At 43.6% G+C, this 18906-nt stretch overlaps 1 protein-coding gene across 2 annotated transcripts in view; it reads right to left on the reverse strand.

Annotated features, from left to right (window-relative positions):
* Positions 1-13192: 13192 nt before the first annotated feature.
* SPTBN5 (spectrin beta, non-erythrocytic 5) overlaps positions 13193-18906 on the reverse strand; it is a 103935-nt gene continuing 98221 nt past the window's right edge. For both annotated transcript variants that reach the window (XM_071809212.1, XM_071809211.1), the window contains exons 65-70: positions 17294-17365; positions 15693-15779; positions 15200-15291; positions 14899-14984; positions 14273-14408; positions 13193-13515 (exon numbers count right to left, since the gene is read on the reverse strand). In XM_071809212.1, coding sequence (XP_071665313.1) covers positions 13341-13515; positions 14273-14408; positions 14899-14984; positions 15200-15291; positions 15693-15779; positions 17294-17365 — 648 coding nt within the window. In that variant the 3' untranslated portion in view covers positions 13193-13340. The remainder of the gene's footprint in view (positions 13516-14272; positions 14409-14898; positions 14985-15199; positions 15292-15692; positions 15780-17293; positions 17366-18906) is intronic.

The raw sequence follows: 18906 nt of genomic DNA on the forward strand, positions 1-18906 counted from the left end.
ATCCTCTTCAGTGCAAAGGTGCAAGGCAGGGTAGCAAGGCAGCTGTACTGAGCCACAACCAAAGCACAGCCTTATTTTGCCTCTTGGTGATTTGATTTAAATGTGTACGGAAGTCTGCCTGTCATTGAAATTAACTGTTATAAATTAAATGGTGAGTTTAAAACACCTAAGTTGAAAAAAAACAAAAATTTTTTTTGTTTGTTTTTTGGTTTTGCTTTTTGTAAAAGCAGTTAAAAACTATTAACAGAGGAAAATGGAGCAGTTTCCCATTACTTTCATTTACTATATTTTTTGTGACGGACAGCAGCTCCAGCAGAGGTACAGCAGATGAGAGAGCTGGACTAGACAAAACAATACAATGATTAGATCATCTTGTTGAATGTGAATGGCTGGTCTGAATGAGTCTGGATACAAATTTAAACTCTAGATGTTGTATGTACCCATAAAGTATTTACATAAACCTGATGTTATGCATTCTCCTTCCCTCCTCCCTGGGGGAGCTGGTGGAGGTGATCACCAAGCCACTTTCCATTATCTATCAGCAATCCTGGCTAACCAGGGAAGTCCAAGCTGACTGAAAGTTGGCAAATGTGACATTGATCTACAAGACCCAAAAGGAGGATCTGGGGAATTACAGACCTGGCAGTCTGATCTTGATGCCGGGGAAGGTCGTGGAACAGATCATCCTTTGTGCCATGAGACGCAGTCAGCATGAACTTACGAAAGGCAGGTCTTGCTAGACTAACTTGATCTCCTTCTATGATAAGATGACCTGCTCAGCGGATGAGAGAAAGGCTGTGGATGTTGTGTACCTGGACTTCAGTAAAGCCTTTGACACTGTTTCCCACAGTGTCTCCTGGAGACGCTGGCAGCTCATGGCCTGGATGGGTGTGCTTGTCATGGGGTAAAGAACTGGCTGGAGGGCCAGACCCAAAGAGTTGTGGTGAATGGAGCCAAATCCAGCTGGCAGCCGGTCACATGTGGTGCTCCTCAGGGCTCAGTATTGGAGCCAGCAATGATCTGGATGAGGGCATTGAGTGCACCCTCAGGAAGTTTGCAGATGACACCAAATTGGGTGGGAGTGTTGATCTGCTGCAGGGTAGGAAGGCCACACAGAGGGATCTGGCTCGGCTGGATTGTTGGGCTGAGGCCAATTGTACAAGTTTCAACAAGGCCAAGTGCCAGCTCCTGCACTTGGGTGACAACAACCCCAGGCAGTGCTACAGGCTCAGGGAAGAGTGGCTGGAAAGCTGACTGGTGGAAAAGGACCTGGGGGTGTTGATTGACAGCCAGCTGGATATGAGCCAGCAGTGTGCCCAGGTGGCCAAAAAGGCCAATGGCATCCTGGCTTGTATCAGGAATAGTGTGGCCAGCAGGGCTAGGGAAGTGATTGTGCCACTGTAGAGGACACATCTTGAAGGCTATGAAGGGTACCAAGGGAGAGAGGAAATAGGCAAGAGTCCTCCCTGCCAGAAATGGCACATAGCTTCCTGCTGTAGTCCTGCTGTGGAAGAATATCATCCTATGTGACCAGGTCTCTTAATGCTAACGCAAATATATTCTATTCAGGCAGCAAGATACCTTGGGTAAGGATTTTATCTTTCTGCTTCAACCATTCACAACTCATTAATTGATACAAGCACTACAAGTCACATAAAACTGCCTGCATGTAATGATAAACTACCAACCAGTGTATGTTGCAGTGTGACAAATCCATGCAGAATCTTAAAGGGGCCATGGGCATATGGAAACAGCAGTTTTAATAATGGTAATGACATTGTTAGCAGAAAATATAATCCACAATCATGGGATATAAACCAGGTCTGAAGGTAAAAGAGTTATTTGCAGGAGCGAGAAGGGAAGAATAAAGTGTCGAAGCACAGAGCACCATCAGGTTAAGACTAGAAAGCCAAACTGATCTCAGTGCCTGAGATAAAAATACGTGACATTGCTCCAGTTTGCTCCTAGCTGATTGCTGGCAGCCAGCACTGTGGGAAGATATATGGTCAAAATAAGTCTGGTAATTTAATCTTTGAGCACATTATCCCCTTCTTGCTGACGTGTCTCTGTACAGCACAGTGTGTATCTACTCTCGGCATCTTTGGGGTTTCTTCTGGGAAAGCTTCTCTGGGATAACAATGTTGAAATATCTCCCATGCATCCCAGCTGAAGAGACGCACTTCCGACTGTTACTGCTGGCACTTATTAGAGTCTAATTGAGCAACAGCAGCTTATGTCTTGTGAGAAACAATTGCTTGATCCGCCTCCTCAGTGCACTTCACAGTGCCAGGATTTAAGGGTGCAGGTAAGGACACGGGACTTGAACTGAAGGTATATGGGGGTGAAGAAACGAGCTGTGTGGAGGCGGGTGGAGTCCTCGCTTGGGATCACATGGCACATAAAGCTTCTGCTTTGGGAATCCAGACTTGGTAAAAGCACAAGGACTGGGCAATCCAGCTGGTGACGTCATCAAGCCACTACATCTCTCCTGTTAGGAAAACCATTGAGACCTGCACTACTATATGAAACATTTTAAGGAATTTCCCATATAATTACTAGTGAGCCCCAGCTTACTTGTGGGTGTGGATGCCTGGAAAACCAAACCCTGCTCATGCTTCAATTAACACTTGCAATAATGCAATAAATGATTACGTATAATAATGACGTTTCTATCTCATGAGCTACTTTTTTTAAAGCTCTGAACCATCCCCCAGCTGCATTCCTCTAGCAAATGGCAAAAGAGATGTTTATCTCTTTATTTGCCCATTATAGTGGCAAATGCAATCACTTTGAAACAATTGCAGAAACTACCTTTGAAAATTGACTATTTATAGCTTAGCAAACATAATTTTGCAAATGGGACTTTTTCCTAGTGATGTCACATTTTCTAACCACAAAAATTACAGCCCAGCCAGATCTGATGATCATTTCCATTATTTCTTTTTATTGTTGAAAATTATTTACCGTGGAATAGCGTAAAGTGTGCGAATACATTGACAGGTGCAGAAAGACAAGCTTACACTCACTAATTTAATCCCATGGCATTTTGCATTTCAAACGTATGAATTGGTTTTGAAAGACTGAATTTTTCCGTATAAGAAGCTGGCAAACCCTGAAAAGTTAATTTTATTAGGCAAAAACTGCTCTCTTATTTGCCCTCTTCCCAGGAATGACACTCAGGTGGCTGCCAAGGGATTTTTTTTTTTTTTGTGAGATCATAGAGTGAGGTTAGTGCTTACATTAGATAGCTGTGACTTTGCAGAGTGCCATTCAGGGCACTACAAAAAAATCTGTTACCCAGAAACTGCCATAACTGCACATCCGATTCAATGGGTCCTTTATGTCAGCACCTCAAGGCAAAAATAGAGTGTGAAAACATCTTAAGAAAGATGAGACAAAGCATTAAGTGCATTTATCTCTCATCTCTGGAGACTGGGGATCAGATTGCAGTTATTCTTAGTCTGATCTCATCTAAGACCACAGTAATGCAATTTGGCGTGACTGACAATCCCTGGGAGTGAGGTACAGACCTGACAGCATCTAATTCCTCTCATTTGTCAGTATCAAGCTCAAACAATTTAAAGGCAGACAGAAGTCTTTCACAGGCCTGCCGCTCTGGCCACATGGATTGTTACGGTTCCATTTCTGAAAATGGTGACAAATCTTTTCTGCAAATTGCTTCCGTTGCAATGAGATGATTATTTCTCTCCCTCAGTGCATTCTTTTGACTTAATCTTGTTTCCAATGCAACAAAGTGTTGTGAAAGAAATGAGGCCATTTTATCGAGAAAAATACCTGCAGGTCGTGTTCTTATTTCACAGTTAAAAACATTTTAAAGATTTTTTTTTTTTTTTTTTTTTTAAATTTCTCCACCATTCTGTCAGGCTCTGTAACTTCTTTAACTGACATCAGTGAACTACTGTGGGGCCTTTACACTCTGGTCCTCAGCCTTAGCCACTTAGAAGGAACAAGTAATACAGCATAGCCATTGGGATGGTGAGTTTGGAACATGAGGAGCTCCTCACACAAGTACACACATGTGTACTCAGTACTCACAGGTAAACCCTAGCCCCTAGTCCCAGGCCTCTATGTGTACCAGCATGGTTAGGGGAGGACTTGGGAGATCCAACATTGGGGAAGCAGCAGATCAGGGTCTGCTTAGAGAACCTAGATGTTCAGTAAAGCGCTGCAATAGCCAGCTGCATGACTCTTAGGCTGCTGCTCTATTATGTATGAAGCATTATGGTGTCTGGAGGTCTCTCAGGACAGGGTAGTTTAATGTGAAGGCAAGAAAGGATCTGGTAAACTATGTACGAGGCCAGGAGTCCTCTTGGGCTTCACTCCAATCACAATGAAGGACAAGGCAGAAATCAGGAACATTCAGCACAGATTTAGTTAGGGGACATCAGGCTTGTGATTGCCCTTCATGGTAAAATGACAGGGTACGCGGTCATGTGGAGAAAAGTAGATGTAACATACTTCAGCTTTAGTAAGGCTTGTCCTTTGTCTCTAAGAGCATTCTCGTTTAGACATTGTGGAAATCTTCCTGGATAAACACAGTTAGATGGCTTGAACACTGGCTGAGCTGCCTTCTACAATGGCAAGATGTTGATTAGTGACAAATGGAGTATCCTGGGGTAAATAACTGTGACTAATATTGTTCTATGACTTCATCAGTGAGCTGTACAGTGAGATCACATCCTCAGTACATTTGGGGACAATACTGAAAAATCAGGGAGTGGCTGACATGACAAATGGCACATCTTCAATCCAGAAGGTCTTTGAGAAAACCAACAGAAATCTCATGATATTGAACAAGAAAATGTTCAAAACTCAGCACCAGGTACAGAATATGCCCCTGAGTCAGCACAGACTGAGCAGCAGCTGCCCAAATAGCAGCTCTGCTGAAAACATTTTGCAGGCACAGGGGATATTACAGTCAGTAGGATTAGGCACTGCAAATAAAGCAAATTGCATAATGGGCTATGTCAGAGGTGTAACCCCCTTCAGTCAGGAGTGAGGAGGACATACACGTAATATAGCGAGCAGTCTGGGAATGCGGAGTTCAAGGGGTAAGCAGAGAGATTGAAGTGGGTGTGACGGAAGACTACCGAGATGATCAGGGGTTTGAGGGCACACAGCCTATGACAGAAGACTGGTGGAGTTGCATTTGCTTAATCTGGTAAAAGAGAAGCACCTTTGTCGAGGGTTAGGATTGCGGGGTGACAATCAAACCCTGGCAGATGTATTGTTAACCTCCTCTCCCCCTCACTTCCCCCTTTTGCCCCTCCCTCTCCCCCCTTCCCACTCAGGACAGGCGATCGGGAGGGAAAGAAGGACAGAGAGAAGAGAGTTGGAAAAGTTAAAGATGTTTTACTAATGCTACTAATAAGAATAGAGAAAATAATACAAAATATACAAAACCAATCTTGTAAGTCTCAGCAACTGCAGAGCCGGCACCCGAAGTCCTGGATTAGACTCTGTATCCAACCGGAGCTGGATTCAGTCTCTCACTAGGCCTCAGTTCACAGGGACGACCAGCAAGGTCCTCTCCTAATGTCAGCCATGAGGAAAAAAAAGGGAAAAGGCAAAAGGGACGAGATCCTCGTGATCTCCCACTTTTATATGAAGTATTCACGTGAATGGAATGTTATACACCGTTGGTCAGTCTCTCGATCACCAGTTTCTCGTTGCCCCTCTCGCGAGATGTCCATCCATGCTTATCAATAAGTTTGCATTCCATTGCTAGGTTTAACCAAAACATGTGTCGGGTTCTCCAGGAAAATGCAGCTAATATGAAGGCTTTAGCTGACAGGCAAAAATTCACTAAAAGAGAAACTTGTTTTTTAACAAAACCAGGACATTCCACCCCTTATAATATGACATTCACTGAATACTTAAACCTTATCAATACAATCTATCAATACTATCTAATTAATGACTACTACTATATATATATACACATATGTACATATATACACAGGAGTAATTAATCAGTGGACCATCCTTTGAAAAGTTCATTAAGTTCATTTTGTCACAACAGTCTCCCAGGGCAGGAAAAATGGTACAAGTGCATCTCATGACCACTGCTTGTGGGTTAAGGACACCAACTTCGAAGAAGGTGTCGGGCGCCACTCGAAGAAGCTAGCTCTAGTTTCATCACCATTGTCTTGATCTGAAAGACACTTATTAAACATTGTTAGTGCAGCAATTCACATCATACAGTTCAGCATTGCGTATTTTCACCTGAAATCAAATCCCGTTGAGGTACACACCGAACTTCTCCATCCTTAAGCATCACCCACCAGGTGCTGCCAGGTCCCTGGGCAAAAACAATCCCACGAATAGGTTTGCCTTTGCCTGAGGCAGGAGTAACCCAGACTGCCTTTCCTAAAATATTTTTCATGTGTACTACAGGGACTTTATCTCCTTCTACAGTACGTAGAATTTCTGATTGGGCAGGCCCGGCTCGATTGGTTGATCCCCTAGTGTTGACCAACCAAGTGGCTTTTGCTAAATGTGAATCCCAGTTTTTAAAGGTTCCACCACCAAGTGCCTTTAGTGTAGTTTTTAACAAACCATTGTACCTTTCAATTTTCCCAGAGGCTGGTGCATGATATGGAATATGATATACCCACTCAATACCATGTTCTTTGGCCCAATTGTCTATAATACTGTTTTTGAAATGAGTACCATTGTCTGATTCAATTCTTTCTGGCATGCCGTGTCGCCAAAGGACTTGCTTCTCAAGGCCCAAGATAGTATTTCGGGTTGTAGCATGAGGTACGGCATATGTTTCCAACCATCCAGTGGTTGCTTCCACCATTGTAAGTACATAACGCTTACCTAGACGTGTTTGTGGAAGTGTAATATAATCAATCTGCCAAGCTTCTCCATACTTATACTTTAACCATTGCCCCCCATACCATACAGGTTTTAACCATTTCGCTTGTTTGATTTCGGCGCAAGTTTCACATTCATGAATAACCTGTGAAATAGTGTCCATAGTTAAATCCACCCCTCGATCATGAGCCCATTTGTATGTTGCATCTCTACCTTGATGCCCTGAAGCATCATGGGCCCACCGAGCTAGGAAAAGTTCACCTTTATGTTGCCAGTCCAAGTCCACCTCAGCTACTTTAATCTTAGCAGCTTGATCCGCTTGTTGGTTGTTTAGATGTTCCTCGGTGGCTCGACTTTTAGGCACATGAGCATCTACATGACGAACTTTCACAGGCAGGCTCTCTAGCCGAGCAGCAATGTCTTGCCACAGTGTGGCAGCCCAAATGGGTTTACCTCTGCGCTGCCAGTTGCTTTTCTTCCATTGCTGTAGCCACCCCCACAAGGCATTTGCTACCATCCATGAGTCAGTATAGAGATAAAGTATTGGCCACTTCTCTCGTTCAGCAATGTCCAAAGCCAGCTGGATGGCTTTCACTTCTGCAAACTGACTGGATTCACCTTGTCCTTCAGTGGCTTCTGTAACTTGTCGTGTGGGACTCCACACAGCAGCTTTCCACCTTCGATGTTTTCCTACAAGATGACAGGATCCATCTGTGAACAGTGCATACTGCTTATCAGTCTCTGAAAGCGTATTATATGGTGGTGCTTCTTCAGCACGTTTTACTTCCTCCTCATCTGGAGACATCCCAAAGTCTTTGCTTTCTGGCCAGTCTGTAATCACTTCTAATATCCCTGGACGGTTGGGACTTCCAATTCGAGCTCGTTGTGTGATCAGTGCAATCCATTTACTCCATGTAACTTCGGTTGCATGATGTGGAGAGGGAACCGTCCCTTTGAACATCCAGCTCAGCACCGGCAGTCGAGGTGCCAGGAGGAGCTGTGCTTCAGTGCCGATCACTTCTGAAGCAGCTCGAACTCCTTCATATGCTGCTAGTATCTCCTTTTCAGTTGGAGTATAGTTGGCCTCAGATCCTTTGTATCCTCGACTCCAAAAACCTAAGGGTCGACCTCGGGTTTCTCCTGGTGCTTTCTGCCAGAGGCTCCAGGTAAGTCCATTATCTCCGGCTGCGGTGTAGAGCACATTTTTAACATCTAGTCCAGTTCGGACTGGTCCAAGGGCCACCGCATGAGTTATCTCACGCTTAATTTGTTCAAAGGCTTGTCGTTGTTCAGGGCCCCACTCAAATTGGTTCTTTTTACGAGTCACTCGATAGAGAGGGCTCACAATGTGGCTGTAGTCAGGAATATGCATTCTCCAAAAACCTACAACGCCCAAGAAAGTCTGTGTCTCCTTCTTATTAGTAGGTGGAGACATTGCTGCAATTTTGTTGATCACATCCATTGGGATCTGACGACGGCCATCTTGCCATTTTATTCCTAAAAACTGGATCTCTCGTGCAGGTCCCTTGACCTTACTTCGTTTTATGGCAAAACCAGCATCCAAAAGAATATGAATTATTCTCTCACCTTTCTCGAAGACTTCTTTCGCTGTGTCGCCCCATACGATGATGTCATCAATATATTGCAAGTGTTCTGGAGCTTCACCTTGCTCCAGCGTGGTCTGGATCAGTCCATGGCAGATGGTAGGACTGTGTTTCCACCCCTGGGGCAAGCGATTCCATGTGTACTGGATGCCCCTCCAGGTGAAAGCAAACTGCGGCCTGCACTCTGCTGCTACAGGAATAGAGAAAAATGCATTAGCAATGTCAATTGTAGCATACCACTTGGCTGCCTTTGACTCCAGTTCAAATTGCAGTTCTAGCATGTCAGGCACAGCAGCACTCAGTGGTGGTGTAACTTCATTCAGGCCACGATAGTCTACAGTTAGTCTCCACTCGTCACTAGACTTACGCACTGGCCAGATTGGGCTGTTAAAAGGTGAGCGAGTCTTACTGATCACACCCTGGCTCTCCAATTGACGGATCAGCTTCTGGATAGGAATCAAAGAGTCTCGATTGGTGCGGTATTGCCGGCGATGCACCGTCGTGGTAGCAGTTGGCACCTGCTGATCGTCAACCCTCAGCAGTCCTACAACAGAAGGGTCATCTGAAAGACCAGGCAAATCAGACAGCTGTTCAATTTTCTCAGTGTCCACAGCTGCTATACCAAATGCCCACCTATACCCTTTTGGGTCCTTAAAATACCCTCTCCTGAGGTAGTCTATACCAAGGATGCATGGAGCATCTGGACCAGTCACAATGGGATGCTTTTGCCAGTTTTTTCCAGTTAGGCTCATTTCAGCCTCTACAACAGTCAGTTCCTGGGATCCCCCAGTCACTCCAACAATATTGATGGATTGCGTTCCTTTATAATTAGAAGGAATTATTGTGCACTGAGCACCAGTGTCCACTAAAGCTTTGTACTCCTGGGGTTGTGTTGTACCAGGCCATAATATTTGTACAGTCCAATAGACTCTGTTATCCCTTTCCTCCACCTGGTTGGAGGCAGGGCACCTCTAATTCCTGTTTTGCACAGTCTCTGGGTGTGAATTAGAGGTTCCTTCAAGAGCATCAGAATCTCTTCTGCTCCTTTTGTAAACTGGAGCAGCCACCTTCCTAGGAGTTTTTCCTTTTATCTCATGTACTCGTTCTTGAAGTTCTGAGGTAGGCCTTCCATGCCACTTATTCATGTTTTCTCCCTGCTCATGTAGGAAGAACCACAGTGAACCTCTTTTTGTGGGCTGTCTCTGCCCTCTCTCTCGAGATTGGAAACGCCTTCTCCTAACAGCTGAAACATAGGTTTGTGCAGGTCGTGAACGGTACGAGTCTTCTCTGAGCTCTTTGATTTCTTGCAACAGCTTTTCAAACCGGTCATCAGATTTTTCACACAGTTTCTCCACAGCGGAGACACAAGCCCGTAGAGAACCAGCAAGGCTGTCCTCAAAGTACCGGAGCTGCTCAATCACTTCATTAATTTCTTGTATACCTCTAGCCGACCAGACCATCCCTGCCAATGACTTAGCATATGCAGGTGGTGCACTTTGTACAAATCTGCGCCACATAGATTTTGTACAATTGATTCTATCTGGGTCTGTCCCCTCTTGGCTGTTTGGTCCTAGATAGATGATCTCTCGCACAGCTAATTCTCTCAGGAACTGGATACCTCTCTCCATAGTATTCCATTTCCCTAACGTGGATATACAATCTTCCTTGTAGGGAAATCTGACTTTCATAGCTGCCAGGAGTCGGGTCCAGAGAGTAGCGGCATTAGACTCTCTTGAAATTGCCCTATCAATGGTGGAATCTTTTGACAGAGATCCCAGCTGCCTGGCTTCACCACCTTCTAATTCAATTGTTTCTGCCCCATTGTCCCAGCATCGCAGCAGCCAGGTTAAAATATTCTCGCCTTCACGACGACTAAAGTCTTTTCGCAGGTCTCTCAGCTCACCTGGAGAAAAGGACCGAGTGGTGGTCACTTCATCTCCACCCTGTCCTGATGATGATGCCTCTTGGGTTGATGTTGGCCCTGTGCCATCACCTGCTGCACGGGTAGTCTTTCTAGTGACTTTCTTACAACCAGCAACTGATGCTGATAGGGGTTCACCATCATTTGATTCATTTTCAGAGTCTGAATGACTGTCACAGTGATTGCTGTGGTTACAGCAGCAACAGTGCCCAGTGTGTGAAGGCGGGGGGGCTGCCTTGTTAGCCTTTGAGGCTGGAGAAGTAACGTTATCTGCAGCGACCTTGGCAGAGGAGCTCTGCGGAGGAGCTGTAGCTTCAGCCTGTGAAGCCGCGGCTGGGGGGGCAGTGGCTGCAGCAGCAGCTTTGGCTGTTTTGCCTTTTCTCGAGCGGCTAGGAGTGCTTTTTGCTAAAGCTTCTGAAGACGCACTGCAAATCTCAGGACTAAGAAGAGACGCAAACCTCCTATTGAACCTCATTTCTCTTAACAGTAACACAAACTGACACACATTCAGCAAACCAGATAACACCATCACAGTTCTATCAAAGCTCCAAGGGTATTCAAAGTTCTCTAAAACATTTGCAAACTGTCCTAGCGAAAACACAAAAGTATTGTTAGTCAGTCTTTCTAAAGATTCGCTTGACCAATTAGCAAATATAGAGCCATTCTGCTCTTTAATCTCTCCTGGAGGTTTTTCAAGGTAAAGCAAAAACGAGTAAAAATACATTAGCGGCTGCAGTATAATGAAATAAACCAGTGCCAAACCACACAGGATCATCATCACGACTAAATAATATCCGAATCAAACAGACGCGCGAGTATCACAACTCTATGAGTTGGCACCGTGCCAAGAAAATTGAAAGGTACGTCAGAGCAGTAGAAAAGCCAAAAATCTCCAAAATTTACCCCTTTCTCTTTGCCCCACGTTGGGCGCCAATTATCTGTCGAGGGTTAGGATTGCGGGGTGACAATCAAACCCTGGCAGATGTATTGTTAACCTCCTCTCTCCCCCACTTCCCCCTTTTGCCCCTCCCTCTCCCCCCTTCCCACTCAGGACAGGCGATCGGGAGGGAAAGAAGGACAGAGAGAAGAGAGTTGGAAAAGTTAAAGATGTTTTACTAATGCTACTAATAAGAATAGAGAAAATAATACAAAATATACAAAACCAATCTTGTAAGTCTCAGCAACTGCAGAGCCGGCACCCGAAGTCCTGGATTAGACTCTGTATCCAACCGGAGCTGGATTCAGTCTCTCACTAGGCCTCAGTTCACAGGGACGACCAGCAAGGTCCTCTCCTAATGTCAGCCATGAGGAAAAAAAAGGGAAAAGGCAAAAGGGACGAGATCCTCGTGATCTCCCACTTTTATATGAAGTATTCCCGTGAATGGAATGTTATACACCGTTGGTCAGTCTCTCGATCACCAGTTTCTCGTTGCCCCTCTCGCGAGATGTCCATCCGTGCTTATCAATAAGTTTGCATTCCATTGCTAGGTTTAACCAAAACATGTGTCGGGTTCTCCAGGAAAATGCAGCTAATATGAAGGCTTTAGCTGACAGGCAAAAATTCACTAAAAGAGAAACTTGTTTTTTAACAAAACCAGGACAACCTTCAACTGCTGAAGCCCAGCTACGAAGCTGATGAGTCCATGCTCTTTTTGACAACCGTATATGACCTAGCAGGGGACAACAGGTACAAGTCCTGTCTTGGAAGATTCATACAAAACTTTAGGATAAAAATTCACCCAGAGTAGAGTTGCACTAAACAGTCACCGAGAGAGACTGTGGAATTGCCATCCCCAGGGCTTTTTAAGGCTTGTCTAGACAAAACCATACCTGATCTGGTGTTGATGATTCTTTGGCTTTGAGTAAGACACTGAATTACAGACGTCCAGAGGTCCCATCCCACCAACACTTCTGTGTTTAGCCCAAGGAGAAGTAACTTTTCAAAGCATTGTGTTATATACTACTTGCTATAAAGCACAGACTTCTACTGATGGAGTTACCTGTCTGTAGGGCACTGCTACTGCTGCATCATTCTGGGGCTTTGCTGCATGCACCTTTGAGAAAAAGATGAGGTAATTTGTGTGCACTTTACACCCTGTTCAGCTATAGGAATTTAAGAAGAGTGAAAACGGCTAATAGTTTAATGATAACAAGATGAGATTTCATGCAGATAATGTACTATTGGACATGTTTAATTACTTTATCCCAGTTTTCCCAAAAGACTATCTTACGTAATTCCTACTCAAACCAGCTTCCCAATAGGCTGGTTAATAATCAAACTAGTTTTTGGTCTTTCTGAGAGCAATGGTCTGGGGACTAGACTTCTTGCTTGCTATCCAGCTTTTTCTCCCCTTTCACACTGAAAAACTGATTGTTCATGCATTATTTTAGTTTCAGATATCATTAAAAATCCATAACTCTGCATGGCTTTTTTTCCTGGTAACCTCATCCAGAAAGAATTGGCAAAGAGCTGAGGAACTGCTGGTTAATGTGTTGTAAAAATGAAAGACTGTGAAGACTACAAAACAGTGCAGGAGTTACATAACAAATGTTTCTTTTGAGACTTCTGCTTCTGCGGTGTACAGACTGCTCAGCCCTCTTAAATCTTACCCTTTGATATCAGCAAAGCTACTTGCAGGTGACTGTTCTTCACTCACTCTGCTTGGTGCTCCCCATTTCTGTCTTGCAGAAACACTTCATTTGAGTTCTCTGGTTTACAGGTCCCTCAGCTCTTCCATTAGTTACCTTGGAGTAGATACCACTTAGGTGACATGATGAATGACAGAGTCATTGTATACACAAAAGTATAACAGATGCAGTCTTGTTTAATTATTTTTAATGGCTTTACTAGATTTAATACATAATTAAAATAAGTTCCAAGGGTGGTGATTAACTTAAAACATATCAATACATTTCCAGAGGGCTGGGTTAAGATACAATGGTGAAGGGTCTGATATTCATTCAGGCAAATGTTATTTTTCTCTTCCTGCTTCTAGTAGAGATGGCAGCAGTTTTGTTTTATTACCACTTTGTTCTAGGCTGAGGGTGGGGATGGAGGCTCGTGCTGCTGCAGTTCCATCTTCCTTAAAATCCCTGGAAAATTCTGCAGACTCTCTCTCCGGTTTGATTTTGAAGGAAGGTGTTCTCCTGTCAGTGACATACATCACCAGAAAATCAGGTACAGTCTAGAGGAGTTAAAGTCACTGTGCATATGTAAGAACTTGTTAGACATCTAGCTCAGCATCAAAAATCCACCAGGCAGAGGGATTAGGAATTCACATTATAATCTGTAAAATTTTTGAGACTCCAAATGCAACAGAAATTGATTTACACTACAGGACAAATTTCCTAATTTGGCTGTGGCTGTGTTTCATATGCCTGTGTTTGGATTCTCAAAACAGCCTTTGAGGAAAGTTGGAGTTCTTTGAACTATTTGACTAGTGCAACTTTGGACAATTGGCTTGGCTCCCTTGAATTAGAAGACTGAGTTCATTTCAGACCCTGCTGGAGAGACTGTGCAGAGGAAAATCCAAGGCACCTATTGTAGACTCCTGATTCCCTCATCTGTTGGAACAAGTCTCTCTCCATTGAGCATGTAGATAAACCAGTCTTTAGATCAGATACTTTTTTCAGTAACTTTGGTGCCAACAACAGGTGATACAAGAATTTCTCTGGGTGTCCCAATTTTAAGTCATCAACCACAGACAGGATATGGGTGACTATAGTGAGTCCCATTTTTACAAACTGGCTGTGGCACATCATAAACAACGTAAGTGTATTTTACTGGATTAATGACAGAGGAGCACAAATTTTTGACCTCTGAGCAATCTCCCTTTGTAGGTGAGTGCTACCTAAGCAGAAACAGCAGCGACATCAGTTCAGCCTTGTGGCACAGAGTGCCTACCTCAGGAGTGAGCCCTTGCTGATGAGTCTTTCAGCAGAGTCTCTGTCTGGAAAGTCCCACCGTTTTGCCTGGAAGGTCTCTGTGTTTGGAGTGATAGGCTGCAGCATCACTGTGGAATGTGGTCTGTTACTGTGTCCTGCAGAGTCAATGAAGACAAATAAAAGCCTTCTGAAGTAGTGTTAGAGGCAGAGTTTGCCTTTTCTGGGTCAGTAACAATTTTCTTTGAACATCATTGTTATAATTGTGCTCTGGCTTCCTTTCTAGTAAGCCACTGTCTGGTGAGGTGTCCAGAAAGAGATCTAGATTCAGAACAAAAGCTGTTGCTCAAGATCTAAAGCAACTCCTTAATAAAAGGATTAATACAGCCCTGGGGCAAGGCCCCTCCCTGGGAATAACCTGATGCTGGCTGCAGTACAACTGTAAGGCTGCTTTGAAAATCACTCTGGGCATTCTCCTGCCAGGTCATTACATCGCAAGGTGGCAGGTGACTTGTGAACTGCTGTTTGACAGAGGCCAAAAGGACTGCTCAAAATGCCCCAGACTAAAGAGACCTTTCAGTCTCTTTTCTTTCTCTCACCAGCACCTGCTAAAAACACAGTTCATTCTTGAAGGAAGTGAGAATGTACCTGTGTTGTTCTGTAGTGCCTGCAGCCAGTCCTCCATCAGTGCCTGAGAAGGTGCTGCGAAGAAATACTCTGCCCCATCTCTCAGCCTGAAAATAAGGATAGGAGTAGGTGAATTCTAGTTAGCCTTGCCTTATACCTGGTCTCCTTATGAGTAGGGCAAGCACTGTCAGACATTTCAGTTATGCCTAACAACATACAGTTACGCCTCCTAACAACATACAGTTTTAGGTGACTGTAGGCAAATATAACCATACAGGTAGCTGTGGAGGTTTTTATTAGTGCACTTCTCCATAAGACTTACCGCAACATGAAGGCGTTCTCTTTCCTGCTGTAATTTACCAGCCTCTCACATTTGGCACCAGGAACGCTGAGGGACAGTAGCGTGAATATGTTCTGAAGAAAGACGAAATTATAACAAAATGTCTTTTCTGCTAGTATTCAATTCCATACCAAGCTGCAGACTACACACCCATACTGTCTTTTTCTGCTTTATAATGAAGATCACTGAATAGGAAGAACCACAGAGGAACAATGGACTCTTGCATTGTGTCTTGAAAGCAATTCTTCAGTAAGATACTTCTTTTAAGGAATATGTTAGAAAATTTCTGAAAGCTTATTATTCTGTCTTATAGCTGGTATCAGCTATATCAGCTACAATTATTGAATTTTCACTGACATTTGAAAGATAAATGATTAACCCAGCCCCAAAGCAAAGCAAATTTAACTCTATTTTTAAATGCATTTTTAGGTAGGCAAACACAGAGATTAATGTAAACATTCAAAAAGCAAATTACCTTAGATGCTTCTTTTTCGTCATTATAGAAATCAAGCTTTAATCCATCAAGTTTTACGTAGAAGGATTTCCAAGACCTTGAGGCTGGCTACATGAATAGAAATGGCAATAAAATCCCATTATTAGCTATATATTTTATTGAAGCAGTGAAATCTTTCATGTGCAACTTCCACAGGAAGCCAGGAGCTGTCCAGATTATGATCACAGAAGCTCTCTTAGTCACGAGTATCTCTTGGAAAAAACAGAACCTGCTCTCGTTGTTGATGTGGGTGATTCAGGAAGGGTCTCACTGTGAGTCGTGACTGAACAAATGATGTAACATTGTGCAAGCAAGCGCCACACTGTGTTGTGGTCAGCAACATTTTGGAGAGAAGGTGGGTAATCAAAGTTACATCTATTTTTGGCCACTAAAAGCTCCATTTTTTTTCCCAGCTGGAATGCTGGCCCTTGCTTGCTGGTCACAGTCTACTTTTGTTAAGTGTGTGATTCAGTCTAATGTGGCTGCTGAATTCTTCTCCATTTCCTAAACAAATCCCACTGGAATGCTACTGAACATTGTGCAAAAGCAGCTGCTATTTCCTAGCCCAGCTATGTACCAGAGAAAGGTTAGCCTAGTGCCATGAGACCCTTCTGGATGAAGTATCCTAGTACTTGTGTTTCTTCTTATTTTGTTATGCCAGTGAATCAAGTTGATAATTTGATCATTCAGAGGAAAGGAAGGAAAAAGACCTGAGGAAGGTAAGTCACAGTTTTTCTTGTTTGGTAAGATGAAACTTTAATATCCCAGGAGACTAAATTTAGTGTAGCCAGAAGAGAGGAAAAACAAAATTTCTCTCTCAGAAGATGGAGTCCATACCAGATACAAATTTTTTTTTAGACATCTTTCAAGTTAAAAGTTTCAGAGGAATTATTCTATGGGACAAAGAATCCACGATAGCTTGTTTGCATGCAATACCTCAGTAAACACTCAGATGTCTACAGATTGGTGGTGAATATTATAAAATTTCCTGCCCTGTTATGATCATTAGCCTACTGACCTGAAATGATATTCTTTCCCAGGATGAGAATTTAGATTTCAGTTTCATTCAGTCCTGGATTAAACAAACCACTTTTTCAAAGATAAAGAGACACTTTAATTCTCTTCTAGAACAGTTAGAAATTATAAGAATTGGGAGCATGGGAGTGAGGACTTCCTCTGCCCACAAAACACCACATGCTGATACAAACTTGTATTTTTTTTTTTTTAAGATTTTGTTTTCACAATTCAGTTGATATATTGAAACCTGTATTTATAATTAGGGGAACATAATTAATATGTTCATACAGCCTAGCTCTGGTTCATAAATCCACTAAACATAGACATACCCTGTTCTGCATGATTCCCATGACAGGCAAAAATTCCATTGTCTGTTTCTCTTAAGGACTTGATCAGATACTGCCCAAACCAGCAGACACATCTTCATGCATTTTAATGGTAACTGAATTAAACCCACAGTCCTGAGATCCTCTTCAGCAAGAGTTAATCCTGAAGAAGTCAGACCAGATCTGGACTATAACTAAAGGAAAGATGAATCAACCCAGAGAGATAGCATTTTTTTCTACCTGTTGTCTTCCTGGAAGGAGCTGGTCTCTCTTTTCTAGGAATCCCTCCATGTGCTGGAGACTTGCAGAAGCCTGAGATAAACAAGAACATTGCTTTTAAATTTTAAAATGGCCCTTAAACATATGTTATAATTTCTGAAGCTCCTTCTAGATACATTCCACACAAAGAAACTGGTCTCTACTGTCTCTAGCCTTTACATTCACAGCACACCTAAAAATCTTCTTGAGGCTGCAGTCGCATCTCTGACATACTACTTAAATGAAGAGAATTAAAATTCAAACACAAAAAGGAAGCCTACAGAGGGTGGATGCAAGGATGGGTAGCCTGGGAGGAATACAGAGAAATTGTCTGAGGAGCCAGGGATCAGGTTAGGAAAGCTAGAGCCCTGATAGACTTAAATCAGGGACATCAAGGGCAACAAGAAAAGCTTCTATAGAAGAACAGCAGGTTTGAGACCATCTAAGGAACCTGAAGGGACACAAGCTCATGGGACCTGATGAGATGCATCTGTGGGTCCTGAGGAAACTGTCAGATGAAGTTGCTAAGCCACTATCCATCATATTTGAGAAGCTATGGCAGCTTGGTGAAGTTCCCACTGAGTGGAAAAGGGGTAACATATATCCCAGTTTCCAAAAGGGAAAAAAGGGCACTTCTAAAAAGGAAAAAAAAGAACCAGGGGACTACAGTCCAGTCAGCCTCTCCTCTGTGCCCAGCAAGCTTATGGAGCAGATCCTCTTAGAAACTATGCTAAGGCATATGGAAAATAAGGAATTTATTTGTGACAGCCATCATGGCTTCTCTATGGGAAAATCATGCCTGACGAATCTGATGGCCTTCTATGATGGTGTTACAGTGTTGGTGGATAAGGGAAGAGCAATTGATACCATCTACTTGGACTTATGCAAAGCATTTGACACTATCCTGCATGACATCCAGGTTTCTAAATTGGAGATACATGGTTTGATGCACAGACCACTCCGTGGATAAGGAATTGTTGGCTGGATGGTCACACTCAAAGAGTTGTGGTCAATGGCTTGATGTCCAGGTGGAGACCACTGACGAGTGGTGTTCCTCAGGGCTCGGTATTGGGACTGGCACTGTTTAATGTCTTCGTAGGTGACAAGGACAGTGGGACTGAGCGCATCCTCAGCAATTTTGCCCTGCACAAGGGTCAGGACAATCCCAAGCCCGAACACAGGCTGGGTGGAGAATGGATTGAGACCATCCCTGAGGAGGAGGACTTCAGGGTGTTGGTTGATGAGAAGCTCAACATGACCTGACAATGTGCACCTGCAATCCAGAAAGCTAACCACATCCTGAGCTACATCAAAAGAAGCATGACAAGCAGGTTGAGGGAGCACAAGATGGGAAGGGAACAATTTTTACCTGTCCATGAGTTAACAGTGCATCTCCTGCCAGGGTGAGCAAACAGGAGTTGCTGGTTCTAGTGTTGTACCAGGTCAGCTCTTTGGCTAGGGTGCCACCAAGTCCTGCCCCTCTCTGACTTCTACACTCAGTGGACACTAAGCATCACCACCTCATATAGAGGGTAGGGATAAATCATCAGTCTTGCCTCTTTGTGAGACAGCATCTCCTGGCCCTTGTTAAGTGC

Source organism: Patagioenas fasciata, chromosome 5 (assembly GCF_037038585.1).
Source record: "Patagioenas fasciata isolate bPatFas1 chromosome 5, bPatFas1.hap1, whole genome shotgun sequence".
Lineage (NCBI taxonomy): Eukaryota > Metazoa > Chordata > Aves > Columbiformes > Columbidae > Patagioenas > Patagioenas fasciata.